General features: G+C 42.6%; 1 protein-coding gene across 1 annotated transcript in view; it reads right to left on the bottom strand.

Moving 5' to 3' along the window:
* Window positions 1–26704, bottom strand: part of LOC126355132 (carbonic anhydrase-related protein 10) — a 2094013-nt gene that overhangs the window by 550510 nt on the left and 1516799 nt on the right. The window contains exon 5 of the mRNA XM_050005316.1: window positions 11974–12165. Within this exon, the coding sequence (XP_049861273.1) occupies window positions 11974–12165 (192 nt within the window). The remainder of the gene's footprint in view (window positions 1–11973; window positions 12166–26704) is intronic.

Below are 26704 nucleotides of genomic sequence, written 5' to 3'. Positions count from 1 at the left end.
CAACCATTTTGGAGTTTTGAGTATTCCGCCATTCAGAAGGCTCAAAATGGCTCTGAGCATATGGGACTTAAACACCTGATGTCATCAATCCCCTTGAACTTAGAACTTCTTAAACCTAACTAACCTATGGACATCACACACATCCATTCTCGAGGCAAGATTCGAACCTGCGACCGCAGGGGTCGCGCGGTTCCAGACTGAAGCGCCTAGAACCGTTTGGCCACACCGGCCGGTCCATTCAGAAGGGATCACATCTGAATCGCGAACTGCTTCCTAAGTAACAGGGCGTGATAATCGACTACTTTCTAACAGTTTCAACCCATATTGAAACAACGCACAAACGAATTAGAACTGGAATCAACATTAACAGAGTGTTCATTGGAGCAAGTTCCGGATCACACACAAACACTTAACGTACAGAAACACTGTCGATAGTGTTTCCTGTTAGGCTTGAGTCTAAAAGCCAGTACAGGATCTACATAGACTCCACCAACCAACTGCGTATATACTTCTACATTGACATACGTACTCCGCAGAACACTTTGAAGTGTATGCCAGAGGATACTTAGCATTCTACTACAAGTAAAGTGTTCATCCCGTTCCAGTCACGTACGGGCTGCCTGAATAATGACTGATTTAGTGCGTGTGTACGTACGTTAATTAGTCTAATTTTCTGAGTGATAACCGGCCGAGGTGGCCGAACGGTTCTAGGCGCTACAGTCTGGAACCGCGCGACCGCTACGGTCGCAGGTTCGAATCCTGCCTTGGGCATGGATGTGTGTGTTGTCCTTAGGTTAGTTGGGTTTAAGTAGTTCTAAGCTCTAGGGGACTGATGACCACAGCAGTTAAGTCCCATAGTGCTCAGAGCCATTTGAACCATTTTTTCTGAGTGATACGTTAAGGGGCTAAACTATATTTCTAGATTCTTCACTTAATACAGCATCTTCAAACAAAATGGTCGTTTACGTGATGTTTTCAGTCCTCAAACGTCTGCCAATTCTGTGAATCATAAAAATCTGTGGCCATTTGTGTTACCCATATTCTAATGTGTACAGTGTGCCCTGTTAGTCCTGTTTGATGTAGGTCCCGCATTCCTTGAGATATAGAATTTCGCGGCAAAGTGAAGTACATACGGACTGCCGCACAAGGCCCGAAGAATGAGATTAACCAACCATATCATCAACAGACGGGAAACTGTCAGGAAAACTCTGGAGCTCATCAACCACATCAAGGCCAGTCATGGGGGCACAGTGGAATACACAGTATTACACAGTCCCAAACAGAAGATTTCAATTCTAGTGGAACGACTACATACAAGCCTTTGGAAAGACTACTGCACAGGTAAGTTCAGGGAACAAAGAGCTCTGATGGAGATGTGTGTGAATTCCTAAGCGGCCCAACTGCTGAGATCATCGGTCCCTAGGCTTACACACTACTTAAAATAACTCATGCTAAGAACAACACACAAACCCATTCCCGAGGGAGGACTCTAACCTCCGGTGGGAGGAGCTGCGCAATCCGTGACACAGCGCCTCAAACCGCGGGCCACTCCGAGAGATTCTCTGATAGAACTGTGATGTTTATGAGATGTGTAATCATTCACTTGGAATAATTATACACAAGTTTGTTATTGTTTCTGTATATTTGTTTTATTACAATTCCGTGTTTCTTTCTTCTGTAGTTTTGTCACAAGCTGAACACCTATAACAATCAAAAGTCAACCAATATTACTGCTAATATTCTAAGAAAGTTTTCCGAAAAGTACTCTGTAATCAATAGCTTTGCTATCTGCATGCTATTTTAGATGTGAAGGAGGCACATTTCTTTAGCTGGTGTCATGGCACTGAGAAATGTCACATCTGTTTAGAATATCCCATTTCAGTCCATTACAATATTGATTTTGCTGTGGAGGTGTAAAAGGATAACTGGCTTCTCTTCTTTGATATGTTGGTCAGGAAGGAGGATAATGGTACGTTGGAACATGCCTGTTATAGGAAGCCACTTGCAAGAAGCCAAACGCCTTTGTTCGTTTTTTTTTGTGTTGAGATGATAGTTCTCACATGCCAGAGAAGCATGAAATGGTACTTGAAACCTTCGTTGATAGGACCCATATCACCTCAGTCACTGAAAGTTTGTCAGCTGATCAGCTAATTTAGCTCAACCTCTGATACCACACGCCAAACTGAATATAGTTTGGGACAGATCGTAGGACCGTTGCGCTATCGATCAAATGTCGATTGAGTGTGTTGAGGTTAATGAGGTGATGCTTAAGTCTACAGCTGCTTTGTTTTACACTGGTAGTATTTCCAAGAGAGTTGGTCATATTCTTGGGAAACACAATGTTAATTGGGTTTTCGACCGCCATTTGGGAATAGGGCACTTACAGTCTCTGTAAAGGCTAAGTTTGCTATCAAGGAGGCTTGTGACTGTCATACCCTCGCAGTTGTGACCAAATCATCAGAACAGTGAAGCTCTGTTATATGGAGCATAAGATCGCACACGCTTACAGTAGCAGGGAAAATCTGCAATTTCAGAACACAGCCTTTGTACCTGTCATCCAATGAAATGTAGAAACATAGAGATTGAGTAAAGCACTTCCAGTTTTTCGACTGTTGTTATTAAGGAAGCTGTCGAGGTGTAACTAGCAAGTTATCTTAAAGAAGAGGAGGAGGGCTATTCTTAAATTCTGTTTCGAATTCTGCTGCCTCCCTTTGAAATAACGGTGGAGTTAAGTTATTACCTACTATTGGCTAATATTTCATCATCGATAATGTCTGACGTTGGTCATCCATAGTTTGTGTAGTGCAGCTGGTTTTATTACCAAGTGTTTTGCCTTTCTGCATACATCTTCCTTTTGGTTTCACGTTTGGCGTGTGTGTGTCTGCGGTTTAAGGCGCTCATTGCCGAGGTTATTAGCACCCGTGATTGGAGTATCCCACCGAACAGGACATGCGAAGCACAGCGATATTTCGTTTAATTTGGGTATAGATATCACTGGGAGTTCAGCTGCTGAAATATCAGTTATGTTTAAATGAGGTTATCCAGCTGCAATTCGGTATGTTATTTTAACTTTCATTACGCATTCGTCATACGAAGTAATGAGTGGTGTCGTCAGGGAATCTCAAGTTGATTCCTCATTTCTAGACTTATAGAAGGCTTTCGAACGGTCCCTCACAAATGGCTTGTAATCGCATTGCGGGTCTATGGAGCACCTTCTCAGTTACTCAGTTGCATTCGTAATTTACTGTTAGACAGATAGAAGTTTTAAGCCATCCAATGCAACAAAAACTGTATCTGGGTTTCTCCGGGGAAGTGTTATAGTCCATTCCTGTTCTTAATTTATATAAACGGCTTAAGAAGCAACCTTAGCAGAAAATAAAGATGTTGTCTTTTACCGTACAGTGAAATCTTTAGAAGATCAAAACAAATTGCAAAATGATTGAGATAATGTACCCGCAAGGAGCGAAAAATGGCAGTTCCTCTGAATGGTGAAAAATCGTGATATCATCATATGACTGCTAAAAAACTCCATCAGCTTTCGGTTACATGAGAAATCACACAAATTTAAACGCTGCCGATTCATCTGAATACATAAGCACCACAAAAACTTGGGAATAACTGAACATCGTGATAAAATATGAGAAATCATAGCTCGCATGGGAAGATGTAGGTGTTTATTTTTTCCACATACTATTTGAGTGTGGAACGCTTGAAAAATAGGCTTCAAGTTGCTCTACGAAGCCTCTGCCAAAAAAGTGTAAATAATAGAGAACTGCCTGCCGGAGTGACCGAGCGGTTATAGGCGCTACAGTCTGGAACCGCGCGACCGCTACTGTCGCAGGTTCGAATCCTGCCTCGGTCATGGATGTGTCTGATGTCCTTATGTTAGTTAGGTTTAAGTAGTTCTAAGCTCTAGGGGACTGATGACCTCAGAAGTTAAGTCCCTTAGTGATAAGAGCCATTTGAACCAATAGAGACCTCATGTAGATGTAGGCGTAAATGCGCCAGGCGACTAAAGTCTGGAAATGTCATATGCTTCAGAAGCCCTTTTTAAATAGCATTTATTGCCAAATAATACAAGTAAGTAGTAGTAAAGCACATGGTTACGGTTAGCATTTGGTCGCGTCCTGCCAACATTTTGATACTGAAACTCTGCTAGGGTGACTTCTGCAACTGTTACGACGTACTCGCCAGGTCCAGTACCAGGCTTTATAACGGGACGCGACGCTACTCAGCGAAATACTGTTAGCGCGTCGCACGGAGAGGCAAACAGTGTAGCAGTACATTCGCACAAACACGGCGGTCCGAGGCGTCATTTACACTTAATGTAGTACCTAATGTACGGCGTAGTTAGTCGGCGCGGCGGTAGGGGGCGCAAGGCAGCGGCGCGGCACCGCCAGCCTCCGGATTAATGGCTCACTAGCGCTCCGAACGGCGGATGCTTAATGTCGCGCGCCCTTTGAAATATTAGCGAGCCTCCTGCAGAGCCGAAATGCGGTGGCAGGCGGCTGCGGACGTGTGCCTGCCGCCGTCACACACTCTCGCTACTCGTAAAAGTGCGTCGTGTAGTACATTATTTCATTAAACGTTAGGTGCATCGTTACGACCAATCGCGCGCAATGGCTGTACTCCATCCGAATGCATTTCCATGTGTACTCTCCGAGCCATCCCATAGTAAGCGTGTATGTGGGGCAATAAAGCTGTTACCAGTATCGTCTGTCTCAATTCCCGATCCATCCAAGTCGGGTGCCTGGGATGCAAGTACGCCTATAGTACTTCATGTGCCTTTCTTCTCTAATTTCATCATCAATCCAGCAACCTGTGTAAAATGCGCATCTACCTGCTACTTGTAGATGCAGGAAACTGCCATAGGACGAACTTGAAGTAGCCATATGCTGTAGAATTGCTAAACTATTGTAATACTCTCTCATTGTTGCGAATAATGTTGTAGTTACGTAGACTACACATATAATCCAGGAGAAACAGGATCATTTTGTGAAATGTTTTGTCATACATTTCATCCACAGGTTACTCTAATGCTATCATTACTAGTCTAGATGTTTTAGTAAGTTATCGTCAGACGACTGTTTCAAACGAAAGCGAATGGGCTATAGAAAGTTACACAGAACCTAAATTAAGATGTATGCTTTTTTTTGTTTGAAAAGATGTTTTTGATAAAAACATTGCAAGATATTCTTGGTACACTTACTATTTTTCCACACAAACGCCATCCCGTTGAGTTCGTGTGGTGAGCTGTGGCCCTTCTCGAAGAAATCTCCCGCCAGTTCATTTCCCACTTCAGAACCACTTTCTACACTTAATTACACTCACGTCTGCCTTTCAAGAGATGAAATGGAATGTCGTGTGGCTAGGGCCTCCCGTCGGGTAGACCTGTCGCCTGGTGAAAGTCGTTTGAGTTGACGCCATTTCGGTGACTTGCGCCTCGATGGGAATGAGATGATGACGACACAACACCCAGTCTCTGAGCGGAGAAAATCTCCGACCCACCCGGGAATCGAACCCGGCCCCCTTAGCACAGCATTCCGCCGCACTGACCACTTCCAGGGGAAGAAAAGATGATAATCTGAAGCCGCCAAATCAGGGCAGTACAGGAGGCTATTGAAAACATCACAATGAGACCAGGAGGCCTTGGTGTGTGCCTCCTCCTATTAGCACTCCAATACTATTGTTTTCAATGCTCCTTATGAGTCTTTTTAGGGACCCAATATTGCTGTGCAATGATGGTCTCCACCTGAGGTTCAAATTCAACTAAAATGATGCCTTTTCGGTTGCAGACAGTGAGGTCATGTCTTTTCTTCTTTTTCTTCTTTTTTTGCACAAAATTGTGTTTTCGAATTTTTTGGCAGATGCAGATGCGGAATCGGTGTAACGCCACTGTGACAACCACCTTTTTGTCTCAGGTGTGTAGTGAGCCACACACGTGTCGTCTCCAGTTACAACACAGCCCATAAAATCCTCACCTTGCAATTCAAGTTGCTCAAGAAACTCATGGGCGACATTGACCCGATTTTTCTTGCGCTGTCTTGTCAGATGTTTTGGGACGCATCTTGTGCACGGTTTTCGGTATCCCAGCGTTTCTGTGAATGTCTGGTTTAAGAGAGTTCTGGAGAGTTGTGGAAAAATCGCCAAAAGTTTCATCCACTTTCAACTGCCGCCACTAAACTCCTTACATCACTTCGCGAAAAAAATTCGGTAAGTGTTGTTCCTTCGGTGATTAGAACACGGATCACAACACGTAGCTCGCACTTTGCCGTATTCCTTAGCGACATATTTCTCGCAGCTGAACGTGTGTTATGGTTCTAACGTGCTCGTGCGATGCTCTACCAATCACTGTTGCCAGACCTCCAGAAACAGAAAACCACAGCCCATTATGGCAACAGCACGCTTACTTTATGTTCATCGTGCAAAGGAAACTAACATCTATGCACAATTATATGCACTTGAATATGTTATGTACTAAATCGTCAACTGAAGAAGCCACGAGAGGTGCACTCAACGTGCTCCTCACCGACTACTGGATCTGAGAAATGCAGTTAAATATGCAATAGTATAAAGTTGGTAACTCTTGAATCACAAACACAAGATTACCAATATTCAAAACATGCACTGCCTGATAAAAAAAAGTGAAGCACCCTGGAACCATAGCAGGATCGCAATGCAACGTGGCATACCTACACACCATCGTCGGGAATGCAAATGGCTGAATATGGTTACACTCCTCTGTGACAGGTAGAGGGGCCATCAGAGTGCATTAGTGTTGTGAGTGTTTAGTGTTGATACCACACGTGCTAAGGTAGGGTAAAACAGGGATCGATTTCCATATAGGCGAGATGGGTAACTGCTGTGGTTCTTCAACTTCACGTTTTACAGCGCTGCCGTCAGTTGATAGTCTTCGTCGCAACCGACACGTTGATGCACCGCTTTACTCTTTATTTCAAGAAAAAGTCAAGGTTATCCTTGATTTTAGATTTTAATACACCGTAATATTATATAGCATACCAATTATTTCCAGCTTCCGTAAGTTAGACTCTGAGTAATTAGGGAAACTTACATTTCTAGGAAATACAGGTCTTGTTGATAACTACCAAGTGGTTTCCCCTTGTATTCCAGTCCACCAAGTTTGATGACGTGCTGTAACTATCTCCCCTGTCGACTGGGAGAGACGGCCATACCCGTTTTGAATAGTTATCCACACCATAAAGTTTCGTTTTCTTTTAGTCTTGACGGGAATTCCTTTATTTTTACAGAAGACAACTCAATACATTCCTAAGATTGATTCTGCTGAAGTCAGATGGAGAAATAAGGCCTCCCAATTACTATTAACAAAGTAAAAACAAAAAAGAGTAGCTCAGTCAGATTAGGTACTATAGTGTTCGACATTCCAAGGAAAACTCTATAGCGAAATATAAAAATTGGTTGTGATTCAACATGGGTCCATGTTCTTGTTTCGTTTTCGCCAATGAGGACGACTTGTGTGATTCCGTATTACTTCCTCCAGAAAACTTGACTATTACAAACAGTTCCATAAAACACACTAAAATTATTGGATACACTTTTAATACGATTCACCATTGGTTTCTTAAAGCTTTTTTCCAGCTGGCCATATATCCCTTGTGTGTCTGGCCATCTAGCCCTGATACACAGGTAAGATGGAGAAGTGTTACTTAATTTTAACGAAGTTAGTGTATAGTTTGAAATTTGGTCTAACTTTGTCAACGAAGTCTTATATTGGTTTTAACGAATATACACTAAGCGCTAAAGGAACTGGTATAGGCACGAGTATTCAAATACAGAGATATGTTAACAGGTGTAATGGGGCAGTTTCAATTCTGGGTCATAAGCAAGTGTCAGCGTACGAACCATTCAGTGAAACATTACCGATTGGGCTTTCGAAGCCGAAGACTCGTGTACCCTTGATGAGTGCACGACACAAAGCTTTACGCCTCTCCTGTGCCCGTCAGTACCGACACTGGACTGTTGATCACCGGAAACATGTTATAGTCGGTGCACGAGCGATGAAGCATGGTATATCCTAGGTAGCGATGAAGGGGAGATTTTCCCGTACCATCATTTCACGAGCGTACCATGAATATCAGGAATCTCGCAAAACATCAGATCTCCGACATCGCTGCGGCCGGAGAAAGATCCTGCAAGAATAGAAACAATGAAGACTGAAGAGAATCGTTCAACGCGACAGAGGTGCAGCCCTTCCGAATATTGCTGTAGATTTCATTCCTGGGTCGCCAAGAAGTGTCAGCACGCGAACCATTTAACGAAACAGCATCGCTATGCTTTTTCGGTGCTTCACGCCTCGCCTCGGCCGGTTAACACCGACACTGGACTGTTGATGACTGGAAACGTATAGTATGGTCGACTGAGTCTGCTTCAAATTCTATTGAGCCGTTGGATGATACGGGTATGGAGACAACCTCATGTATCCATTGGCCCTGCATGTCAGCACGGGACTGTTCAAAATGGTGGAGGCTCTGTAATGGTAAGGGGCATGTGCAGCTGGAGTGATATGGGACCCCTGCTAAGTCTAGATACGATTCTGACAAGTGACACACACGTAAGCATCCTGTCTGATCACCTGCATCCGTTCATGTCCATTGTGCATTCCAACGGACTTGAGCAATTTTAGCAGGTCAATGCGGCACCCCACACAGCCAGAACTGCTACAGAGTGGCTCCACAAACACTCTTCTGAGTTTAAACATTTGCGCTGGCCACCAAATTCTCCAGACATGAGCATTATTGAGCATGTCTGGGATGCCTTGCAATATGTACTTCAGAAGAGATCTCCACCATCTCGTACTCTTACGGATATATGGACAGTCCTGCAGAATTCGTGGTGTCACTTCCCTCCAGCACTACTTCAGACATTAGTCGAGTCCATGCCACGTCGCGTTGCGGCACATGTGCAATCTCGCGCGGTCCCTACAAGATATTAGGCAGGTGTATGAGTTTCTTCGGCTCTTCAGTGTATATGGGAAATATATTTGAAATGAGCATATCGCTGGAAAATCCACGGGTAAAAAGCTTTATATAAACCCCAGGAGTGATTTCAACCAAATTTGATACATGCACATTAATTATGATCTGGAAAGAAATACTTTGGGGATAAGAATCGACAGGCTCTTCTTGGGGTAAGCATAATGATGTGACGAGGGAGTGGGAGTGAGGAGATGTACAGACATTGAGGAGGGGGAAGGGGAACTAGAGCACATGCCGAACTTGAGGAGGAGATGGATAGCGAGAGTTGGACAGGGAAATGGACAGAGGGAGGACAAAGGAAGGGGATGATACGGGATGAGGCAGGGGGTGAAAGAGATAGGCTGTTAGAGGGATGAGGAGAAGATGAACAGAGAGAGGGGAGGAGGAAATGAACAGCAAGAGAAGAGGAGAAGAGGGACAGAGAATGTGGGGAGAAGAGGAGGTGGACAGAGAAAGGAAAGAGGGGGAAATTAATTGGTTGAAGGGAGAAAGAGATGGATAGATTGAGGGAGACTTGAAGATACGTGGAGGAGATGTGAAGACGAGATGATGGAATTAGAGGGGAAGGAGGAAATTGACGGAGAGGGATGGAGCAGTGGACAGAAGGAGTGGAATAAATGGATAGAGAGAGGGGAAATGAGGAGACGGAAATAAAGAGGTGCAGGAGGAGATGTACAAACAGTGAGGAGTTGGAGGAGATGGACAGGGAATGAGAGGGAAGAATGGGATGGGCTAATATAAGAGAGTAATAAAAACGTACCAGGGAAACGCGGGTACTCAGCAAGTTAATAATGCGAAAAGACATAGTTGCGGTATACTAATGATATGCACTATGTTTACCGTATAGTGGTAACCTACCCTCGGAGGATACTACACGATTTGTATATTTCGTGTCAAATTTTGTGTCGTGCTCAGCTAACAAGTTTTATCAAAAATGTAACTTTTGTAATCGTGCCCCTACATGACTAAATTTCTGCAGACATATATTCTGGTCCATTCTCTAGCATGGAGATATAAGCCTGGTTTTCCCTGCTGCAACTCAGCTGTTTTAAAAGGTGATTGATTTTCACGGGGTCCCTAGTGTTTCCTAATACCCCTTGGGAATAATCTGTTGATAGTGTCGGCAGCACTTAACTGCAATAGTGTTAACGGGAAACGGGCAATAGAATTACCTACATATTGCAGCAAAGATTGATTCGACCAAAGGCTTGTGTGTTAAGTAAACTTTCGTGGAGAAGTTTGGAGCCATCAGAATCTTGGAGCCGGCCAACACCGCTGTTGTGGGCAGGAGATACGTTTTGAGTGTTCGGAGATGCATGTGGTGTTGCGGTGCGTATTTGGGAAGACGGTAGCGGAAATTTTCCAAAGTGTCCAGAGCTGTGTTCCCGTAGGTGGACGTGGGAAGTGTCTTAATGCTTTTTTCTTCAAGGCGGCTGTTGCTGTTTACCGAGCGTACTCGGACCATTGAGGAAGAGGCAGCCTAACAAAGTGTAGAGCAACTATCTTGCTGGACGTGACGTTTAACGAAAGAAGACGACCAGTCAAGGGTTATTTAGGTGATAAGAAATTCCGTTTCGCTCGAGTCGAATTTTAATATCGGAGATTTTGTGGAGATTGTAGCAAACGCTTGTAGATGATGCAGTGATGTTTGTGGTGCTCGTTTAACAATCCAGTTGTCGCATTTTGGAGTCCTTCCAAAATTGTTGGATTTTCTACAGGGCACAGATAAGAGGCTCAGAATTTACTTTTTTAATTGTATCTCATAGGCTAAAGAGACTGTAGCAATTAAAAGCGGCAGACATAGGGAGAAGCGGTCGTCGTACTGACTGGGTGTTGTGTGCTGTCCTTAGGTTAGTTAGGTTTAAGTAGTTCTAAGTTCTAGGGGACTGATGACCATAGATGTTAAGTCTCATAGTGCTCAGAGCCATTTAAAGCCTTTTGGTCGCCCTACGCTGAACCACATGCTCCGAAAGGCAGCGGTCAGCTTACAGATGTACGTTATCGTGGAACACGGTCGAATGTGTATAAATCCTAGTAGAGACGTTTAGAATGTGCAAAGGATTAAATTATTCATTCTCCAGCAAAATGTATCAAATGATTCAAATGGCTCTGAGCGCTATGGGACTTAACTTCTCAGGTCATCAGTCCCCTAGAACTTAGAACTGCTTAAACCTAACTAACCTAAGGACATCACACAAAATGTATCCTATTTGAACTTAAGTGTCACAGTAAAACATTAAGTCAGTGTGAATACCAGTGATCTCTTTCGACTACTCTTTATTTCAGCGTGAAGATGATGAAGCACCATTTTTCGAAATATGGTGAAGTGTACAGAATGAGATTTTCGCCCTGCAGCGGTGTGTGCGCTGATATGAAACTTGCTGGCAGATTAAAAGTGTTGTACTGCACCGAGACCAGAACTCGAGACCTTTGCCTTTCGCGGGCAAGTGCTCTACCATCTGAGCTACCCAAGCACGATTCACACCTGGTCCTGACAACTTTCCTTGATCACAAAATGTGTAGAAACTACATTATCTCGTTATGAAGTTCAGTAAAACAATGAAAACACAAATATTTATCAATATATCAATGTGCCATTAGACACAATCTAAAACAATAATCAAGCAGTAAACTTGCACCGTGAAACGTGTAAGACTCACAACACCCTCAATGAGCTCTGTTTATTAATGAAAGTCAGCTGCCAATCAAGAGTTAGTCATGAGTTCCGAGTTGTTTCCAAGGGCTACGAATGTGTGAAAACGTCAGTAGACGCCATTTACCCTCAATTCTCAATAGAGACTGTATTTAGTAATTGTTACCAAATGACACATACACATTCAAAGACTGCACTGTTAACAACAGTACGCTCTCGCACAGTATTTGTTCGGCGACTGGAGTCTGGTTGGTTTCTGCGTGGAGGAACGGGGGACATAAGTGGCGCCGGGCGCCGGCGACTCACCTCGGCGGGGAAGGCGTAGCCGTTGATGTTATGCTCGGAGCCCGAGTCGTCGTGCTGGCCGTAGTGCACGTGTATCTCGTGGAACTGGTACTTGTAGGAGAGCGGGCCGCCGGACACGTTGACGTGGTGCCGCGTCGTGTTCTCCACCGTGAAGATGACGCTGTGTCCCGTGTTGCTGATCATGCCACCCACCTGCAGCACGAAACACGGTTTCTGCACCTCTTCAGCCACCATAACATCCCTATGCAGTACCAGTACCGTCAACTGCAGTTACGTTTGATTTTTTATACCTAAAATTACATGATTAACATGGAGTGAGCAAGGCAGGATGATTTAGAAGGTTTAATGTTCCACGAATTAATATTATATTGCCAGCACTAGACATTATGTTGATTACACGTATTTTAACAACTACTACATCTCAGTAGCTCTCTTCATAATGGTTCACATAAGCTACGCTAACAATACGGTTAGTGTATTATTACACTGTGACAGTATTAGATAACAAGGTGAGATACTACCATTTCTGGGTGAAATTTAAGTTAGGTAATACATCTAACACTTCTGTTAAATGGTGCACGTTTCTTAAAATTACATGGTTACAGACTTAAAGAAGAATATAATAATTCCAATCCCAGAGAAAGCAGGTGTTGACAGATGATAAAATTACCGAACTATAAGTTCAATAAGGCACTGCTGCAAAATAGCAACAAGAATTCTTTACAGACGGATGGAAAAACTGGTAGAAGCCGACCTCGGGGAACATCAGTTTGGATTCCGTAGAAATGTTGGAACACCTGAGGCAATACTGACCCTACGGCTTATCTTATAAAATAGATTAAGGAAAGGCAAACCTACATTTCTAGCATTTGTAGACTTAGAGAAACCTTTCGACAATGTTGACTGGAATACTCTCTTTCAAATTCTGAAGGTGGCAGGGGTAAAATACAGGGAGCGAAAGGCTGTTAGCAATTTGTACAGAAACCAGATGGCAGTTGTCAGAACTGAGGGAAATGAAAGGGATGCAGTGATTGGGAAGGGAGTGAGACAAGGTTTTAGCCTTTCCCCGATGTTATTCAATTTCTATATTGAGCAAGCAGTAAAGGAAACAAAAGAAAAATTTGGAATAGGAATTAAAATCCACGGAGAAGAAATAAAAACTTTGAGATTCGCCGATGACATTGTAAATCTGTCAGAGACAGTAAAGGACCTCGAAGAGCAGCTGAACAGAATGGACAGTATCTTGAAAGGGGGATATAAGATGAAAATCAACAAAAGCAAAACGAGAGTAATGGAATGCAGTCGAATTAAATCGGGTGCTGCTGCGGGAATTAGATTAGGAAATGATACGCTTAAAGTAGTAAATGAGTATTGCTATTTGGGAAGCAAAATAACTGATGATGGTCGAAGTAGAGACGATACAAAATGTAGACTATCAATGACAAGGAAAGCATTTCTGAAGAAGGGAAATTTGTTAACATAGAGTACAGATTTAAGTGTGAGGAAGTCGTTTCTGAATGTATTTGTATGGCGTGTAGCTACAGAATAATGCAAAAAATTACATGGGTAGATCACATGACTAATGAGGAGGTATTGAATAGAAAAGAAAAATTTGGAATAGGAATTAAAATCCACGGAGAAGAAATAAAAGCTTTGAGATTCGCCGATGACATTGTAAATCTGTCAGAGACAGTAAAGGACCTCGAAGAGCAGCTGAACAGAATGGACAGTATCTTGAAAGGGGGATATAAGACGAAAATCAACAAAAGCAAAACGAGAGTAATGGAATGTAGTCGAATTAAATCGGGTGCTGCTGCGGGAATTAGATTAGGAAATGATACGCTTAAAGTAGTAAATGAGTATTGAGTATGAGTATGCGTAATGAGTATGGGAAGCAAAATAACTGATGACGGTCGAAGTAGAGACGATACAAAATGTAGACTATCAATGACAAGGAAAGCATTTCTGAAGAAGGGAAATTTGTTAACATAGAGTACAGATTTAAGTGTGAGGAAGTCGTTTCTGAATGTATTTGTATGGAGTGTAGCTACAGAATAATGCAAAACATTACATGGGTAGATCACATGACTAATGAGGAGGTATTGAATAGAATTGGGGAGAAGAGTAATTTGTGGCACAACTTAACTAAAAGAAGGGATCGGTTGGTAGGCATATTCTGAGGCATCAAGGCATCACCAATTTAGTATTGGAGGGCAGCGTGGAGGGTAAAAATTGTAGAGGGAGACCAAGAGATGAATAAACTAAACAGATTCAGAAAGATGTAGGTTGCAGTAGGTACTGGGAAATGAAGAACCTTGCACAGGATAGAGTAGCATGGAGAGCTTCATCAAACCAGTCTCTGGACTGAAGACCACAACACAACACTGTGGCATCGGCTGAAGAAACCCGAGAATGAAGATTAAAGGGTGCTAGAATCTGATAGTGATTATGAAAGTTTCTCCGAGTAACAACTAAAGATGCCGTACATATCCACCAAACCACCCGGCTTTGAATTACCACGTATTCTCTGGTAGATTTCTGACTGAATTATAACCAGCACTAGAAGGTGTGCTGACTCTCTGTAGAACTGGAAGAAAACTATTTCCTGTTAAGTTGTGACAGTGGCGTTGAAAAACAGGCTGTTCGCGACGTAATTCAAGAATGTCATCTGAGGTTTTACCCTCGGGACCCAAAAGACTTCCTGGTTGTGACGGAATGAGCAAAAGACTGTATTTGAGGGAAGGGTAGTAGTTCGTAATTTGCTTCAAATGTGAATGTTTTTTTTTAGATACGCTAAATGAAAGCCTGAAGAACTGCACTTTAGCGATAGACCTTCAGTGATTCAAGTCGCCTTTCTATGTGCCTTCACCATCGACGCATGTTTTGTTACTGTCTCACTGTAGACTGTATATGTATTCTGAGTTGTCACTGTTAAAGGTGTTGGTCATAGTCTGAGCATTTGTGCTCCCTTCGTTACTGGTGTGTATTGTTGTACGCTATATTGAGTATATCTTTTGTTAACTTTATCTCAGTACAGCGATGTATTTATATTAGATAATACATGTACAGTAGATTCATTGTTGGGCGGGCAGATCATTTTCCTGAATATTTTTTTTATTGTGTCAGGTGTTAAATCATTTAGAAAATTGTGCACAACTCCTGGATAAGAGTATACATTGGCACAGCCCCTAGCCAAACTCCACTCCTACCGATACCCTCCTCCTCAATTCCATAACAAGTAAAAGTAAGCAGTACAGACATGTACTGATATTAACACAGACTTTTGTCTGTCTGTTTGCCAGTCCGACTGACAAGAACTTTTTTTTTCAAAAACGAATAGAAGTATCAAGTACAAATTAACGTCATATATTTAGGACTCTGCTCCTTTCGAGCTGTAAAAATTTGAAGCTTCTAGCTCACTTCATTTAAAAGACGGTAATTTTTGTCACGTATTTTGATACTCGAAAACTCACTCATGAGAATCTACATGGTACTTACGGTTGGCGTAGAATCATGAAAGTTGACAAGAAGAAAGGTTTCACAGTGCTAGTAAACGACAAATTCCGTAATTGTTACTTCGTAATTCTGCCACACGGAAAAAATTTCTTTTGTCAATTGTTACCCGACTTCAGACTTGAAATTAAAACATTCTCGAACGTGTTCGAATCCCTTTGCACGCACCTTGCCGGTAACAATATATATAACAGGCAAAAATGAGCAGTATCTTCGAGTCGCGATTTGGATAATCAGCCTATATACAGGGTTTTACAAAAAGGTACGACCAAACTTTCAGGAAACATTCCTCACACACAAAGAAAGAAGATATGTTATGTGGACATGTGTCAGGAAACGCTTAATTTCCGTGTTAGAACTCATTTTATTACGTCTCTTCAAATCACATTAATCATCAAATGGAAACACACAGTAAGTGAACGTACCAGCGTGACTTCAAACACTTTGTTACAGGGAATGTTCAAAATGTCCTCCGTTAGCGAGGATACATGCATCCACCCTTCGTCGCATGCAATCCCTGATGCGCTGATGCAGTCCTGGAGAATGGCGTATTGTATCACAGCCGTCCACAATACGAGCACGAAGATTCGTTACATTTGGTACCGGGGTTGAGTAGACAAGAGCTTTCAAATGCCCCCCTCAATGAAAGTCAAGAGGGTTGAGGTCAGGAGAGCGTGGAGGCCATGGAATTGGTCCGCCTCTACCAATCCATCGGTCACCGAATCTGTTGTTGAGAAGCGTACGAACACTTTGACTGAAATGTGCAGGAGCTCCATCGTGCATGAACCACATGTTGTGTCGTACTTGTAAAGGCACATGTTCTAGCAGCACAGGTAGAGTATCCCCTATGAAATCATGATAACATGTTCCATTGAGCGTAGTTGGAAGAACATGGGGCCCAATCAAGACATTACCAACAATACCTACCCAAACGTTCACAGAAAATCTGTGTTGATGACGTGATTGCGGCTTCTCGTCAGCCCACACATGTTGATTGTCAAAATTTACAATTTGATCACGTTGGAATGAAGCTTCTTCCGTAAAGAGAACATTTGCACTGAAATGAGGATTGACACATTGTAGGATGAAACATTCGCAGAAGTCTACCCATGGAGGCCAATGAGCTGCTGATAGTGCCTGCACACGCTCTACATGGTACGGGAAGAACTGGTTCTCCCGTAGCACTCTCCATACAGTGACGTGGTCAATGTTACCTTGTGCAGCAGCAACTTCTCTGAGGCTGACATTAGGGTTCTCGTCGACCGCATGAAGAATTGCCTCGTCCATTGCAGGTGTCCTCGTCGTTATAGGTCTTCCCCAGTCGCGAGTCATAGGCTGGAATGTTCCGTGCTCCCTAAGACGCCGATCAATTGCTTCGAACGTCTTCCTGTCGGGACACCTTCGTTGTGGAAATCTGTCTCGATACAAACGCACCGCGCCACGGCTATTGCCCCGTGCTAATCCATACATCAAATGGCCATCTGCCAATTCCGCATTTGTAAACATTGCACTGACTGCAAAACCAAGTTCGTGATGAACACTAACTTGTTGATGCTACCTATTGATGTGCATGATGCTAGTACTGTAGAGCAATGACTCGAATGTCAACACAAGCACCGAAGTCAACATTACCTTCCTTCAATTGGGCCAACTGGCGATGAATTGAGGATGTACAGTACATACTGACGAAACTGAAATGAGCTCTAACATGAAAATTAAGCGTTTCCGGATACATGTCCACATAACATGTTTTCTTTATTTGTGTGTGAGGAATGTTTCCTGAAAGTTTGGCCGTACCTTTTTGTAACACCCTGTAGATAGTTAAGTTTGTATTTAACACTCACTGCGCGAGTCCTACTCGCACCTAGCCATTTGTTTCTTTTTTTCCCGCAGTGTAGCATTCGTGCGCAGTGAATCTTCCTCGTCACAGAACCGCTGCACGCCACTAGTGGAGGAAAAACAAAACAGAGCAATGGAGTATCGTGCGGCAAGAAGTCTACAGGAACAGTGGACTACACTGTGTTCAAACAAATCTGAGCGACAGAACGACGTGGCATACCATCTCTCTGTGAAGAACTGAGAACTGGAAGAGACGTGGAGGCTGTTTGATTGGGGATGAGGGGACCAACCAGCGAGGTCATCGGTCCAGTCGGATTAGGACAAGTTGGGGAAAGGAGCCGGCCGTGCCCTTCAAAAAGGAACCATCCCGGCTTTCGCCTGAAGCAACGTGAGGGAATCACAGACGTGGAAGCACTGGTGCTTGAGCAGCTCGCAAATCATGAGATGGGCGATGAGTGGAAATTAGTCACGGATCAGTTTCCATCCTCTTGTACAACATTCTGAACACGGGAAAAGCACATACTACCGAAATCTCTTGCACTGGTTATGGCTATCACGACAGTGCGTGGCAGGAAGCTGTCCAATGGATTTTTTTGCTATACGATATGGCTCCAGAACATTCATCACAGGGCTCACACTGCTTCTTTGGGCTATCAAATTTTACCTCACGCCCCATATTCTCTTGTCGTGAAAACCAATGGTCTGTTCGTCTTGCCTGGGAAGAAGAGACCATTATGTGGCAGGCGTTTCTAGAATCACTAAGAGGTTTTCTGCAATGTTCCAGAACGGCCAAAGCCACTTCTACTACAACGATGTCCCCCACGTCTTCCATCGTCTGGAAAACGCGCCAGGCAACAGAAGATATATGCGGAGATAGACTAACGGCATGGCTAAGTTTCGAGATTGCAGCTTAATTTTGATAGGTGACAATTAAAACTACCACTCAACCTACCGTTTAACACGTTATGCAAGCTGTATTCCTTGCAGACTTGGACATCGGCTTTACATAGTCACTTATCAAGCAAATCGTCACCACATACACTAACTTTGTCTCAAAGAGACTACATTTTCACCACACTTTATGTTATCAGTTCGTCAATGAGTTTCACAGGGCATCCGTGCATTACACTGTTCACCTATTTGTATCCACCTTGCTGCTTCAAGGTTGATAATGTCATTCCTTACAAAATTTGTCTCGACCACAATGTGTCTTATTACTTATGATGCGTTTCAGTCACAGCCAAATAGTTTCAAGTTCCTACGTTCATTTGTACTATTAATCGTAATGATGTGGAGTTAATTTTACGTTCATATTATATATTTTTCTAAATATGGCTACATGATGACCATGAACAAATTCTTCCTTTCCTACGTTTTACATATTGAAAAAATAGAAACTCTTCTACGCAATAAAAGAAGCTGTCAAGGATACACTTTTTCAGTTTGTTTTCAAATTTAATTTTGCTGTGTGGTTGTCATTAATATCATCTGGTGAGTGATGAAAAATTTTGGTGGAAGCACTGGACACTAAATTTTGTGTTAAACCCAACCTCAGTGTGAAGTAATGAATATAATTTTTTCTTCCAGTATGAGGTGCAATGGGCTATTTATAACAGTTTTCATAATGGATTACACATACTGAGATGCAGTAGTCTGGAAGTCTGTGTATTCGTCTCGTGGAACCAGCTCATGGCTATGATCATCTGACTTACAGCTTGGTTTTAATGAGTTACGAATAATGGCGGTGCTTATGTAGGTAGATATCTGTGTGCATTAGCATTATTGTCTGCCACCTGTTATACCCTTAACTGTCTGAGTGTGGATGCAGATCTCTTATCTGAAGTGTTGGGGTAATGTGTACCTATCTGATGAATGAGATGGTGGAACTAAGTGGAAGCCCTCCCACACAGGTTTTCAGACTTTTCTTTTATGTATGCTGAGATGAAGGGTTATCCCTAACAGGTCCCTAATACGAATGTTTGGGGTGTATCGATCTGCTCCTGCCATGACGTGGAGGCCTTTACTTTGCAACGGTTGCAGCTTCTTCACATATGTGATTGTTGCCATTGACAATATTTCTGATCCGTACAGAATCATTGGCAGGACAACACTCCTGTACAATCTAACTTTTGTATCTACTGAGAAGCTTCCACCCTTTAGGAGCTGGTACGGTTGGTAAAAAGCAGTGCAGCCCTTGGTTTTTGTTCTTTTCATTTGTAACACGAATGTCAGGCGCCTGTCGAGCGGTAGGCATAGGTTTGTAGCGGAGTCACTCCATTCTAACATTCTGTCAGCCACATAGATTTGTCGATTTGAAAGAGTTAAACTGGTTGTGAACATTACACTCTCATCTGGATTTATTTTAATTTTCCAGATTTTGCACTATTAAATGATGATATCTACAGGCCCAAATCTAGCCGCGGGGAGGGGAGTGGAGGAGGGGGGCAAACCGGGGAATCTGCCAGGGCCAGAATTTCAGGGGGTGCCAAATTCACATTGTTGAAGAAAAAAACCTGGTTTCACATACGGCTATCACCCAGAGCACGTTGGTCATTCGATTATTCATATGTTTTTCAAACGCATCTCTGTTAGTTTTGAAGATTTTCGAACACATTCAGAATTGTTTCCTCAACGAATCATAACTTGATTTTTGAATGCATGCATGGGGTTGGCCAATGTAGTGTCTCTGCCAGGGGAATCCTCGTCGCATCTAGAAATAAGAAAACTTTCTCGCAGACGAAATGGGACAGTGCTACACGAGCGGAGCCGAATAAACTGGAACGAATGAATTGCCAATCGCTGTCTGTTTATGTGGATGATTGGTTGTGCGAATGATCAGCGCTGTGATAATTATTAGCGAAATCCACAGATTCAGACTGGCAGAGTGGAAATAAATGGCTAACAGGAATAACAAGGAAGAAAAATTAGGTACTAATCATCTCGGTGTATCCAAGAAAATGAAATTCTGAGGCAATTTTTACCAGATCGCTACTCTACTAAAGGCCAGTCCCCGGAAAGCAGCCCTTGAAGTTGTATTCTCAGAATAGCGCGGAAACGCGTTGTACGAGCACGTAATAACGCTTGAGTGGAGAAAAAGGGTGGGTAATTACAGTAGTGATTTAGGTAAGGTTAGTAGGTCAATGAAGTTATCCGGAGATTCAGTTTTGACAATGGCAGGAATAGTTAGAGAATTAGTGATGATAAGATTGATTGTTAGAACGAGGATGGAGAAGGAACGGGGGCTTCACACGAATGATATGAAAGAATATGACGATTCCAAATTTATGTTAAAATTTCGTACTACTACTTTTCGATATTATGATAGAAAAACTGGAGCGTGTGAATGACAAGTGAAACTACTTCCTCATATATAATCTTTCGCTTTTCGTAGACCTAATCGGCATCTGATATTTGTACTTCGTAAATTACGCCACTTTTGTCGTGTTATGTGTATAAATAAGGTAGATAAAAATGACTACTTGTACAAAAACAGACTTCCTTATTTGGGGTGTGTAACAATTACTGTCATATTAGAAAGGCCTATTTCGTTTTATTTAGCACACAGAGACAAAATATAGGTATTAAAGTCGAGAAACAACACCTGTCTTGGAAACTATTCGTTTTAATAGCTTTTTCGATATTAGAAAAAGACTTCGGATTTTTCACGTAGCAAAACGTTTGACGAGGTTTGATCAGGTACTCGAGTCTTTCGCAGAAATGAAAGCATGCCATGTAAAGCTGTAGCATGATAAGACAGAAAAAAAACGCTGTGACGTAATGACTGAAGAATGAATGCTGTCTTCCTTGTCTTTTATTTTCACTGGTTTTATCTTTCCTGTATTTAATTTTATGTCGAACAAAAGAGAAAGTTATTAGCTAATGGGAAATAAAGAGTGTAAATGTTTTTAAGATAGCTTATTCTCCCGGTTGCAAATAATCCCTCCCAGTACTAACTGTGAAGTATTTTATGTATTTACTTATTTTTTGAGGGGGTAGTGTGTCAAACCGGCCGACTGGGAGCAGGAGAGGCACAGGAGAACATTTTAATTTCGATTGTTCTGAATATAGGTTTGATGGCTTCCATTACAAAATACACACTTTCGAATTCCACAGAACGAAGTAAAGTGACGAGCGGTAGAATAATGCACTTTGGCACTTGTAAGATCAAATAACCTGTCTTACATTTCGTCAGACATACATATTATGCATCTCAAACTTTTCAGCAGTATGTGCGCTACAAAATTAACATATAGTTGAAAAACCTATTTTTTTTCTAAATTTTGACATCGTATCTTCCCAAACGCTCGAGGGTGGAGGGGAGGGGGGGAGGGGGGGATGCCCCTATCAACTTTTGTTGCAGTTCGGAAATATCGTAGATCTGGGGCTGGGTATATAGGTGTTGCTGCAGTTCCCATGGAATGAAGTTTAGGTTGCTCCTGTTTTTCAACACCGCCAAATCGTCCGCGTAGACGGAAATTTAACCTACTCCCATCATGTGGGCACATGACTGGTACAGAGTGTGTAAATTGCCAGGTCCAAAAACGAGCACTGCAGGGCCCTGGCCACAGCACTCCTAATCGTGTTAATATGTTTCCCTACCTTAATAGAGTACTGCCTCCCCGCCACGAACGAATCAGTCGCACTAATCACGTATCTTGGAACGTCTGACAGCGATTCTGTGTATTAAACCATCAGGTCTGACTTCATTATACACTTTGTCGATGTCGAGGAAGACCGCTGCTATACTGTGTTTCCTGTTTCTCACTCAGCAATGTGTTCCATCAGACGCAGGGTTAGGTGCTGTGTACAGGTTGGAAGCCAAACAGCTCTTGGGGAATATGTTGTTTTTGAAGAATCAGGTGAGGGCTCCGTGTATTATATACTCCAGTACTTTCCCTAGAAAGCACAGTGATACGTGTGTGTAATTTTGTGGCAGTGTGGACTCTTACGTCATTTGGGTAAGGTGATAACCTTAGCAGTTTTCCAGACGATTAGGAAGTTAGGGTAGGGAGAGGCATTCGTTGTAGATTGTGGTGAGGCAGGTGACTGCGAAAAGAGGTGTGTGTTTTAGGTGTGGGAGACGGACCGGTTCGAAACTGGAGGATTTATTGTTCCTCCGTCCTTTGATGTGGGTACATACAAGGCCTTCGGAAACCGTTGTGAACTTTGTTCTTAGCGTATTTTGTTTCAGTTGAGCCACTTGTCGGACTATGTCTCTCTCGTGTCGTTCATTCTCGTCATTTTCGTTTACGTACGTTCGGAATTGTGACTCCAGTGATGTTGCCAGTACATCCGCTTTGGAGTAGCGTATCTACTCTGGGAGTAGCCTTCTGCGCTTTCATGACCTTCCATAATTGGTTCATGTGCTGTTCGTCTTCTCTGAGTCTTTCATCCCAACTGAAATCTCTGAGTTATTCTAACGTCTGTTTCACCTGTCCTTCCAGCTTTCTAAGCGGACGACGATCGTCGGGATTGCAATAACGTCGCCAATTTTTCCTCATGCACCGCTTTCGGACGATCAGGCTCCATATGTCAGGGAACAGATCCCTAGCACCAGTTTCTGTGGCCATCATGGTACGTGTCTCTTGAGCAGAAGTCTCGAAGGCGGTTGTAAAACTCTCGACGACCGAGTCAGCCTCTCTCTCGTTTCGCATTTTCGGTATATCCTTCAGGTGATGCCCTACTAGGCTATTATATTGCTTCCAGTCAGTGATATTGCTTTGTTTTCATCCCCCTGCCGGGGTCTTCGACAGTGGCACGGTCGAGGGCAACTGGCCTATCGTCTGTGTCCGGCTCATTATGGACGGTGGCGTCAGTTCTTCACGGTAGCCCTTGGACAGGTAGATGTGCGGGACACCTGTCCTGCACTGGGCTTGGTGGGTGACATGAGTTGGCTTCTCGGAAGTGATTAGCCTCAAGAAGGGATCATCCCCGAAAAACTTGCTCACTCTGCTCCCGCTGGCGTTTATGAAGTTTGCAAGTCTAAACACGCTCCAACTTACCAGTCATTGCCCGACGTTCCTGTGTCGCGATATGACTGTTTGGAGGATCATATACAGAAACTATCGTGAGAGCGTTATTCTCTAAATCTATCCTGACACTCTCGACTCTGTTCATATTTGGTACATCGATTGTTCAAATCCTCCGATGCACTAGTACAGCCACACCTTCTTTCCGCCGCCCGGCGTGGCCGAGCGGTTCTAGGCGCTACAGTCTGGAACCGCGCGACCGCTACGGTCGCAGGTTCGAATCCTGCCTCGGGCATGGATGTGTGTGATGTCCTTAGGTTTGTTAGGTTTAAGTAGTTTTCAGTTTTAGGGGACTGATAACCTCAGAAGTTAAGTCCCATAGTGCTCAGAGCCATTTGTACATTCTTTCTGGCGATCGGGCCTATCTGCCTGTCATGAACAGCATGGAGATACATTTATGTATCCCGTAGACAGAGTACTTACGCACCTTGAATCGGTTGGTCGGTAATAGATGCGTCTCCGTGATGCAGGCGACATCTATAGCACGTCGATCTAGAAGGAACTGAAGTTGGACAATTTTGTCAGAAATGCTGTTGGCATTCCAATTTAGGACCTTAAGTTCTTATATCTATGCATTGGTCAAAATGCCTAACTCCTTGAATAGATATCAGTAATATGATCGTGGGTGACATCCACATACTGCTATTACAGCACGCTTTTGAGTAAAGAGTTACTGCAGAATATTACTCCTTGCTTACTGAATGAAATATGTTAATTTAATGATTTGTGCCAATCTAAAATATGCGTCGATTCGGAATGCTAATGTAGTTTAACTGTTTTGTTTTAAGAAATCTCAAATAATTTTCTCTTTACTTTCATATCAATATGGATACCTTTAAATACTGATGTTTCCACTTGAGTAACTACTTCCTCTCAACATGTTTATCATTCTATTTGAAGTTCTAGACTTGCAGAACTGTACCTGTTGTATATTCTTGAAACTGACAGTGGGGCAGTTTGCAGAACAGCACTCAATAATATTTTCAAGTACAGTATTTACAGTTTCGCCTCTATTTGTGTATAGCGTCACAAACTCTGTTTTACTTTACTGCTTTTGACGAGTTATACTGCATCTCTTGTTTAGGTTTTACTTTTATCTGATGATGGTTATGGTCAAAATGCTTGACAAAGAATAATGAACACACATCAATCTAGAGAAAGTATGGGCAGAGGTGTTAAGAATGGTTTCTGACCTCTATAAAGAATACCTATCTCATGTGCATTCATGCTAATATTTAACCAGTTTCCAATATGTCATCATTGAGATATTTGCTTATCACTTACAGTAAAGGGCTGACTCGTATCTATCGTACATATCTCTGGTTACATACCCCTAACCCCCATTCCATTGCCGTTACTATAGCACTTAAGGCATTGCTACAATCTGTTCTATATTAATTGAGTCATCTACTGCAATCTGTTCACTGCCCCGTATATTTATGTTCTCGTCTTCTCTACTAATACCTAGCGTAGATCTCCCCATTGTACACTGAGAATCACTTATTTCTTAACAGATGTGTATTAAAATACCATGTCTTATTGCCATAAATTGTAATTAATAATGCAAATGTCAGTAAACTTTCAGATACGTGGAAGATTAGTACTGAAATACTACCACCAAAGCACCCTATGCCACCTTTTATACATATACATACATATGAATAATATACATATATACATTTGAATAATATGTACTGTATTGTGAAACGATTACTCTTAGAAATTATATTTTGCAGCATAAGTTACACTGTTGTGAACACTTACTGTCATTGTTTTCCTATTATACATCTACATGTTTTAGATTCTTGTTGGTGTAGCTGTGTGTATAATGAAATGCACATTCCAAAAAGTGTGAAATGACATGTTAAGGAGCTGCACTGCACAGTGAGCTGCAACTTAATAAAACAGAGTGCCGACATGAGAGTTGGCTGGTGTGGCCGAGTGGTTCTAGGCGCTACCGACTGGAACCACGTGACCGCTACGGTCGCAGGTTCGTATCATGCCTCGAGCATGGATGTATGTGCTGTCCTGAGGTTAGTTACGTTTAAGTAGTTCTAAGTTCTAGGGGACTGATGACCTCAGCAGTTGAGTCCCATAGTGTTCAGAGACATTCGAACCATTTTTGAAGCCAACATAAAAATGGGCAGCATAATTTCGTTGTAAATAAACAGAGCAGGAAAAGTGTTTAAAATGGACTGCCAGAAATCTCAGGCGGTAGCCAAGTGCTTCCTTGGAAACACAAGGCTTGTAAGTAAAGGTGTTGTTGTGACTGCCTGAAATAATTAAGGGGCGATTAAAAAGTATAAGCTTACTGTAAATAGTGTTGTTGCATTTTGTTGAACCACATAAAAATTAAAGCTACTGTAACATCTACCAGATGAAATAATACTTTTTCCTAGCTACTTTTCCTATACACAACTCGAAGTCAAATTTTGTGTAATATTTTGAAAAGGATAAAAATATGAAAAGTAACTACTGCCTAGAAAGCAAAAAACAAGAAAAAAAGAAAAAAATGAGAGAGAGTTAAAAGGAATGCCTAATGTTACCAGAAAGCAGGAGTTTTTCTCTTATATATGTCACAAGTGGGTATACGCAACGTTTCTCAATGCTCTATGTAACACAGATAGATTTCTATGACGATATATGTATTAGCAAAATGCGGCCAATGTTGTTCTCTGTGAAGAAGATGAAACGATATTCTCTGCCTTTTTAGTTTTGTTTATGTAAAGTCCTCCTCAGGGGACACCGCCTGAACATAGCCCTCGGTGTGTGGACGAGGAGATTTGCGTGCTCTGCATCCGAAGGGCTATTCCGGCGGGAGCTTAGCTACCATAAGGGTCACCCACGACGGACAGGCCAAAGGGATGAACCAGACAAAGTGTGTCCCACAACGGCCTATCGCTCCCCCTTTCCTATCCCAAACCTGTCCTCGTCATGTCCTTTTCCTGTCATTTCCTGTTGTATGTGGAAAGTAACGGGAAACTACCACGTTTTATTCCCTAGCGTTATATGATATGTCTCTCCATGTGAAAGACTTCGGAGTTAAAACGTCGCCTCATTCGGATCTCCGGGACGGAAACACATTGAGAGTAGACATATTTGGAAGGAAGAAAAGGACAGTGAAGGAAGGAAAGATAAGGACTGGAACATGGAATGTGAGGACACTACTGCAAGCAGGAAAGCTAGAGAATGCAGAACAGGAGATGGAAAGGAACAGATTAGATATCCTTGGTTTGTGTGAAATGAGATGTGGAGAGAATTGGGAGATAGAAACTGGAGATTATAAGCTCCTTTCCTCAGGGGAAATCATGAGTGGTCAAAACGGAGTAGGAATATTGATAGTGCAAAAG

This window comes from Schistocerca gregaria, chromosome 3, assembly GCF_023897955.1.
Source record: "Schistocerca gregaria isolate iqSchGreg1 chromosome 3, iqSchGreg1.2, whole genome shotgun sequence".
Taxonomy (NCBI): Eukaryota; Metazoa; Arthropoda; class Insecta; order Orthoptera; family Acrididae; genus Schistocerca; species Schistocerca gregaria.
This window is presented reverse-complemented; position numbering and strand designations above follow the sequence as displayed.